Below are 8,732 nucleotides of genomic sequence, written 5' to 3'. Positions count from 1 at the left end.
AAGAGGAGGCATGAATAATCCATCCCTCGTTTAGCATATCATCAAGAAATAACCATAAAAATGGGCAACCAGCAGCCCTGGGGACTGCTCTATGGAGTGGCCATTCTTCTATTCGTTTACTTTCCTAATAAACTTGCTTTTGCTTCGCACTGTGGCGTTGCCCTGAATTCTTTCTTGTGCGAGATCCAAGAACCCTCTCTTGGGGTCTGGATTGGGACCCCTTTCCTGTAACAGAGCTACTGACCCCATTTGTCTTACACAACCTTGGTCCTTGAAGGTCTCCCTGCTTCATCCGTAGGAACCCGTGATGCACCACCCCCATCCTGCCCCCACACCTTCTGCCCATTGTTCACGAGGCTTTGGTCAGCCATGGCCTTGGCTTGGAGCTTTGCACAATGTTGGTCCACATAGGTTTTACTGGCAACATCATTGGGAACTCATCATGCACCCAGAACCCCACCCCTGACCCCACACCCTCCATCCATTGCTCATGAAGCTTTGATTGGCCATGGTCTTGGCCTTCTGTTAACCTGTAGGATGGAGTGTTTATTTTTTCCACCTCCTACATCTTTATTCTGTATGACTATAGATACAAAGATTGATACATCTGGATGTGGCTATTCATAGGTAGGCATATAAACACTCACAAGATTTCATGAATATGTCTGTGAGCCCTGAAAATCTGAGACACAGGTCTCAGTTAATTTAGAAAGTTTATTTATCCAAGGTTGAGGACACAGGCCTGTGACACAGCCTCAGGAGGTCCTGACAACATCTGCCCAAGGTCAGAGCACAGTTTGATTTTATACATTTTAGGGAGACTTGAGATATCAATATATATGCAAGGTGAACATTGGTTTCATCTGGAAAGGTGGGAGAACTTGAAGCAAAGGCAGGAAGACAGGGAGACACTGGGAGAGGGGGCATCCAGGTCAGAGGTAGATAAGAGACAAATGGCTTCATTCTTTTGAGTTTCTGATTAGCCTCTCCAAAGGAGACAGTCAGATAGTTACGCATTTATCTCAGTGAGCAGAGGGGTGACTTTGAATGCAGTGGGAGGCAATTTGGCCCTAAACAGTTCCCAGCTTGACTTTTCCCTTTAGCTTAGTGATTCAGGGGCCCCCAAGATTTATTTTCCTTTCGTATGTCTATGTAAGTATTTATATACCCAAAAAAGTGTGGCTGAATGCAGTGGCTCATGTCTGTAATCCCAGCACTTTGGGAGGTCAAGGCGGATGGATCACTTGAGGTCAGGAGTTGGAGACCAGCCTGGCCCACATGGTAAAACCCCGTCTCTACTAAAAATACAAAAAAAAAAAACATTAGCCAGGTGTGATGGTGGGCACCTCTAATCCCAGCTGCTCAGGAGGGTGAGGCAGGAGAATTGTTTGAACTTGGGAGGTGGAGGTTGCGGTGAGCCGAGATCGTGCCACTGCACTCCATCCTGGGTGTCAGAGCAAGACTCCCATCTCAAAAACCACACAAAAAAACATGTCTCCCTAAAGACATTTCCAGTCAGGAAGAGAGTCTTTAAAGGCAGTTGTTAGGCAAAGAATATCACCTTCTCATGCCACCTCTGGGAGCTGACACCAGCCCATGACAAATCTGGAGAGGATGATGTTTGATGGCCCATCTGGGATCTCTGCCTGGGTTGTTGTCTTAACTGGCTAAATCCTTGCTGCTGGGGATTCATGTCCCAGCTTTTGAAAGCTGTAAACTGAGGCCCAAGAGGGCATACGTTTCCAGGGAAGGCTACTAGACTTCTAACAAGTGGGTGGAAAATGAGGGAGCAGAACTTGGGGGGAAGAGAAGAGCGGCAGACAGTGACCAGAGTGACAGCTGGCTCGGGACCCTGGTTTGGGATCTAAAAAGGGTTGCAGATCAGATCTTCTCTGTACTCCTCAAGAATTTTCATCTGAATGAATCACGCCAGCTCAAATGATAAGGAGGCTTATTGTAAGGATTCAGGGAAAAGACCTGGGCTTTCTGAAAAGCAGAACAGTGTCAGACGGCCACTACCTCCCTTGCTGCACCGTTTGGCTCTGTTTCCCCAACTCAGTCAGACTTAGAATGTTAATATGTGCTTGTCTCTGTTTTCAAGTTAAGGAGGGAAATAGGGACACACAGGATTGGGGCATAGAGCTTGCTGCTTTGTTCAGATAACACAGGAACTGTGTTAAGAAGGAGGGTGCTAATCTAGGGTTAGGGTGCATGTCCAGTTCCAGGGTATGGAGAGGTGGAAAAGTGGCAGGAAGGGCAGAAAAAGTCTCTTGAGAAGAGCAGATTGAGTTGGTACCATCTTCTGTCTCCTAGGAGTGAAGGCTTCCTGTGCTCCTTCTGATGTAAATGACACGGAAGTGCGGCACAATCAGAGACAGTCAGCTAAAGAGGACCCCAGGCCTCTGGGACCTCAGGCCCAGGGATATGGAGAGGGAAAGCCCCTAGCTAGGGGGAAGGGGCTTGGAAGTGAGGAAGGGGCAAAGAGGAAGAAGGGTCTGCAGGGGAGCTGGATAGGAATTTCATCTGATAGCTAGGTTCCTAAGTAAGATCATACTCGAGTGTAAGTCCTGAGTTGTCTCTTTCCAGGCTCTGGGATACTGGTTGCCTGGATCCTCTATTCTCTTTTCTTCCAATCAGCTTCCCCTGGAAGACTCTTAATTGTGACTCAAACCTAATTTTACCTTCCTAAGGCTGGTGGTTGCTATGGAGCCAGTACTGGCTTCACATGCAAGGTCTTGGACTTACGAAGTCCAACACAGTGCAATGACCATTGCCACGGGTCTCTGTTTCTGTTCCTGAGAAAGACAGATTGATTCGTGCTGCCTGCGGCAGGTGTGTGTCCCTAGACTGGTTAGAACTGGGCAAGGTGCTGGGTCACCTGTGAGTCTTCGAAGGAGGCCCTTGTCAAGGAAAGGACCATGCTGTAGATAGGGATCCCAGGGCATCTAATAACACTTGGGTCTTGTCACTGGGTTGAAATCTGCTATTGGGCTTAACTCGTTGATCAAGCACAGTTTTTTCTTGGTCCCTCTATAAAGTGGGACTGAAAAGAAAGTGACAAAAGGCAGACATTCTCAGACCAATGGACATTCTCTCAAAGGAGAATTGGCGTATCTGGCAGCAAAATCACTGCATCAACCTCCTCTCCCTTCTCTTCCCATTCAGGCTACTACTTTAGACAGTTGCTGGAAGCAGGGGACATGATTTGTGTTTAAGTTTATTTGTTTACTTCAGTAAACTGGAGGGTGGATATGGCATGAGGACCATTCTCTGTGTCGAGGAAGGAGGGGAACAAACACATTTTTGATTTCTTGGTCACCAGATTTTTCCGTGACCAATGTCTACTAGAAAACTGCAAAAAGAGAAACAATAAAATATGTGTCTTCTCATTATAAGTTCAGAAACGATGTACAGAAACAGAAATCCCAGAACTCTGTGGGTGGGTCTGAGTAATTCTTGTGGCTGGTACAGGAAAGGGTAGGTAGCTTCTGTCCCCCTCTGTTTCTCTCTCTTTTGATATCTGTCTCTGTCTATATCTTTGTCTCTCTCTCTCTCTCTCTTTTTATACACCTCTCCTTCCCCTGCCTCCTCTCTCCCACTTACTCTGCACCTCTCCGTCCTTCCCTCTTTCTCTCCCTTTCTCTCCCACCCTTTCTCTTTTGAGACAGGGTTTGCTTGAGACCCACATGGCCCTCTCTCTCCCCAGGAGGTTTAAGGGGTGACCCCAGGCCAAAGCCTGCTGACTTTTTTTTTTTTTTTGAGTTGGAGTTTTGGTCTCATCGCTCAGGCTGGAGTACAGTGGCGACAGTCTTGCTCACTGCAACCTGTGCCTCCTAGGTTCTAGCGATTCTCCTGCCTCAGCCTCCCAAGTAGCTGGGATTACAGGTGCCCACCACCACAGCCTAGCTAATTTTGTACTTTTACTAGAGACGGTGTTTCACCATGTTGGCCAGACTGGTCTGGAGCTCCTGACCTCAGGTCATCTGCCTGCCTTAGCCTTGCTGACTTTTGATTAATGACAGTGTAGAGCTTTAGGCATTGCTGACATTTTTGAGGCAGGAGCAGTTCCCTAGAGTTGACGGTGACCAGCTTTAACATGCTCCTGTGCTGTACCTTGTGGAAAGGTGGACGAAGGCCTTGGGAATACTACAATGGTGATTCACATCCCGGTGTTTGCAGTAGACACGCTCAGTTCAAGCTGCAGCTCTACTGCAGTCCTGCTGAGTGCTGTTTTACCTAGGACAAGACCCTCAGCCTCTCTTTTGCTTCTTCACCTGTAAGACGGGGCTGAGGTTAAGACCTACTTCTTAATACCCTAGTAAGGATTCAGGGTGAAAATGCACAAGAAATGCACAGTGGCTGGGTGTGGTGGCTCATGCCTGTAATCTCAGTACTTTGGGAGGCCGAGGCAGGTGGATCACTTCAGGTCAGGAGTTCGAGACCAGGCTGACCAACATGGTGATTCCCTGTATCTACTACACGTACAAAAACTTATCCAGGTGTGGTGGCGGGCACCTATAGTCCCAGCTACTTGGGAGGTTGAGTGACAGAGGGAGACTCTGTGGCTGGTACAGGAAAGGGTAGGTAGCTTCTGTCCCCCTCTGTTTCTCTCTCTTTTGATATCTGTCTCTGTCTATATCTTTGTCTCTCTCTCTCTCTCTTTTTATACACCTCTCCTTCCCCTGCCTCCTCTCAAAAAAAAAAAAAAAAAAAAAAAAAGTAGTGCATAGCATTGCAGATGCTCCCTAGATGCAAACTGTTGCTGGAGTGGAAGGTGGAAGGTTAGGGACCCCCAGCGTCCTTGGGCTGGGACGAGGAGTCCACACTGAGAAACACCCGGACCAGCACTGCCTCAGGAGTGTCAGGGGAGTCAGAGATGCAATTTAGCGTTTGCTGGTAACCACATTAAAAAGTAAAAAGAAACGGATGAAATTAACTGTAAGAATAAATTTCCTTTGAGATAGTCTTAATATATTTACATTTTTAAACATAGCAATATATTTTATTGTTATATATTATTAAATGTCATTCTAACATGTAATCGATATAAAAATATTAATGAAATATTAATATTAATGAGGTATTTTATATTCATTTTCTTCATCATGTCCTGAAAACCCAGTGAATATTTTATGTATACAGCCCATTTCAGTGAGACTAGCCAGGGGGCTCTGTAGCAATATCAGGCTAGTGACCGTTGCGCAGGGCAGTGCAGGTCTCGACCCCTGCAGGGGATGGGTGGAGAGACAGAGGGTACTGTGGCTAAACGTGGTGAGACGTTCTGGGTCATTCTAAACTGGGTTACTCCAGGTTACAATTTTTTTCCTCAACGCGGCTTCCCCAACCTTTTTATCTATTTGTTTGTTTTTTGCTAGGACTACAAGTCTGAAAATTCAACCCTCCTCCCCGGTGCCAAGAACAGTCTGCAAGACTCCGTAAGTAGAAGCATTTTGCTGAACAGATTAGATTTTGAAACTCCTTTTGCATCCGTTTCAGCCTCTTTGGTCTCGGTCATCAGTCACCGGGAATGGTTTTTACTTGAAACTGATCTTGCTGGAGAAGTAACTGGGTTTGAGGGGAATACATTTTCCCGAGCACTTGCACAATTTCTATTAGGAAACACCTGGGCCATATTCCCAGCCTCTGGTACATGGTGTGAGAGCTGTATTCTGTCCTCTAAAAAAGAGCAGGTCCACTTGGTGGACAGATCTGGGACACAGTGGTTGGTGACAAGTCTGCAAATTGGTCCCTTTGCCCCTGGTGTGACAGCCCCAGGTTGTGGGAGCACATGAAAGAAGTCGAATATCATTGGGTTGTCTTCCTGATAAGGACAGGAATGCTTACTGAGTGCCCTGGGGTCCTGCATCATGGCATTGGGCTTGGAGTCTCTGGGGTACATAACCTGGGATGATGGCAGTGAATTCCCCTGCATCCCTCATCTGTCACCCATGGATACAGTGGCCAGGAAGTTCCCTGCACAGATACTTCTGAAATCACTCATGCACTGCCTCTCGGCAATGCAGTCATGGTGTGGTGCATTCCCCAAGTGTGAGCTGTTTGTATATTGTTGGTGACCTTGAGATGGCACCTTCCAGTGCCACATAGACTGTTGCTGTTTGGTATTCATCATTATGTATTTCGTTTTATGATGATCTTCTCTATATAGCCATCACTACTAGCTTTCCGTTAATGGCAGTGGTATGAAATTTGCTTCAAAAAAAGTTTAACATAAAGTGAGTTGACTCAAAGACAAAAAATGGTATGGAAATAACAGAATGGAAATCGCATTTTAGGTATGGTGAGACATTGTGTTAGTGGTAAGTGCAAGGCTGAGAGTAAATTCTTTTATCAAAAGATGTTCATGGCCAGGTCCAATGGATCACCCCTATAATCCCAGCCCTTTGGGAGGCCAAGGTAAGAGGATTGCTTGAGCTCAGGAGTTGGAGACCAGCCTGGGCAACATCTCTACAAAAAATAAATTAGGCCGGGCGCGGTGGCTCACACCTGTAATCCTAGCACTTTGGGACGCTGAGGAGGGCTGATCAAGAGGTCAGGAGATCAAGGCCATCCTGGATAACATGGTGAAACCCTGTCTCTACTAAAAATACAAAAAAAAAAAAATTAGCCAGGCATGGTGGCGGATGCCTGTAGTGCCAGCTACTCAGGAGGCTGAGGCAGGAGAATGGCATGAACCTGGGAGGCAGAGCTTGCAGTGAGCCAAGATTGCACCACTGTACTCCAGCGTGGAAGAGAGCAAGGCTCCGTCTCAAAAAAATAAAAAAATATATAAAAATAAAAAAATTAGCTGAGTGTGATGGTGTGCGCCTGCAGTCTCAGACACTTGGGAGGCTGAGGTGGGAGGATTGCTTGAGCCCAGGAGGTGGAAGCTGCAGTGAGCTATGATTGTGCCACTGTACTCCAGCCTGGGAAAATAGAGTGAGACCCTGTCTCAAAAAAAAAAAAAAAAGTCTACTTGGCCCTGGGCGTTGTCCATGAGTGTGCTCTGTATTTGGAATGTTCCCTCCTCTTTATGCACCAAGCTATACTGACCTTTGGTGTAAACTGGAATCTCTAAGGGCCCACTGCTTGGTGCAAACTGGAATCTCTAAGGGCCCACTGCTTGGTGCTTGTCTGTTCCCCCAGAATGACTTTCCAGGCTGGATTTTTATAATAAACCTCATTAATGGATCATCTGAAGGTAGTGTTTACCTGCGATGCCAAGAAGAAGAGGAAGAAAAGGAAAGGGATGATGAAAAATGACAACCATGCATCCAACTTTCTTATCCCACTTTTCAGTTGACCAAATGTTCGATCTCTGTTCTTTTAACATCCTCTCAATGACTCCATAAGGTGAGTGCTGTTTGTATCTTCATTTTGTGGCTTAGGAAACCAAAACTCAAAGTAATTGCCCATGGTCACACAGCCTGGACTTACCCTCTGACCCAACTGCATCAGTGGAGTACCAGGAGTCTTGCAGCTTCACATCAAGTCTGTGAAATATTCTTCCCATTTTGGATAGATGGAAAAATGATGTACGAAGCAGGAAAGTATTGTATTGGCTGTCTCTTGCCCGTGACAGTTACACTGAACTTAGTGACTTCAAACAGCAGACTTTCATTATCTCACAGTTTCTGCATGTCGGGGATCTGGGAGTGGTTTGCTTGGTGGTCTGGCTCAGGGTCCCATGTGAGCTGGGGCTGCTGTCTTCTGAAGGCTGGAGTGGGGCTAGAGGGTCTGCGCCCAAGGTATTTACCTAACAGCTATTGTCAGGAGGCCACAGAGCTGCTTGAGTATCCTCAGGACATGGTGGATGGTGTCTCCCAGGGTGAGAGATCTGAGAGATTAAGGGCAAAGTAGAAGCCACATGGGAGGATGGGAGTGAATTCCTGTGTATCCCTTAGATGACGTGGCCTCAGATGTCCTATGCCATCGCCTCTGCTGTGTTCGATCAGTCATACAACCGAATCCTCAGAAGATTGTGGGAGCATACCATACAAGGGCATGAGTACCTGGAGGAGGGATCATGGGGCCATCTTGGAGGTTGGCCACCACACTCTTCATAATCTTGAAATAACTATGTCTTGCAGTTCCACCCAGGATGCTTGTAATGTCACACTGAGTGTATGGAAAGAAAACAAAGATACTAAACCCATTTTGCAGATGGGGAAATGAGGTGTGAAACAGGAAAGTGACTTACTAAAGAGACTTGATGTTGTTGGTGCGGATGCTTTTGAAGGGAAAGTAGTTGAAAAAACTAATTGCCCACAACAGGATCAAAGGTGTCTGAGATGGCTCCATTTCCCCAGTGCTTAGAATAGTGCCTGTGCCTGCTAGATTTTCAGCTCTCTTGGGTTGGGTCGGGTACTTCCGGGCCCCCAACCTCACTCATGGAGGCTGATGTGTTCTCTCTAGTGGAAGGGATGATGGTATCTTGCTGGTTTCTCCTCTGGAGGATGTAGAGTCTTCTAGGTTTGCTGAGATTCATGCTGTGAGGATCCAATTGCCTTAACCTGCTCCTCCATCTCCACCCTCTGACTGTAGCTGGGCTGTTGGGCTGGGTCCTTCTGGCTGGACTCTCACAGGTCAGCCTCCTGTCTTGCCTTGGAATGTGTCATGGGTAGAAGCAGTCATTTTCACGACCTCTACTGGAGGCAGCATACGTTGGCATGACCATCTCTGGATGGCAGATTGCCTCACATTCACATGTGTCAAAATGTAAAATGTGTTCCATC

General features: G+C 46.8%; 1 protein-coding gene across 2 annotated transcripts in view; it reads left to right on the top strand.

Moving 5' to 3' along the window:
- The window catches only part of RBFOX1 (RNA binding fox-1 homolog 1), a 2,507,416-nt gene that overhangs the window by 363,878 nt on the left and 2,134,806 nt on the right, over nt 1-8,732 (top strand). For both annotated transcript variants that reach the window (XM_055240471.1, XM_055240470.1), the window contains exon 3: nt 5,376-5,435. In XM_055240471.1, the coding sequence (XP_055096446.1) occupies nt 5,376-5,435 (60 nt within the window). The remainder of the gene's footprint in view (nt 1-5,375; nt 5,436-8,732) is intronic.

This window comes from Symphalangus syndactylus, chromosome 14 (genome assembly GCF_028878055.3).
Source record: "Symphalangus syndactylus isolate Jambi chromosome 14, NHGRI_mSymSyn1-v2.1_pri, whole genome shotgun sequence".
NCBI classification, from domain to species: domain Eukaryota; kingdom Metazoa; phylum Chordata; class Mammalia; order Primates; family Hylobatidae; genus Symphalangus; species Symphalangus syndactylus.
The sequence above is the reverse complement of the archived record's forward strand: the minus strand, read 5'-3'. Positions and strand labels throughout refer to the sequence as shown.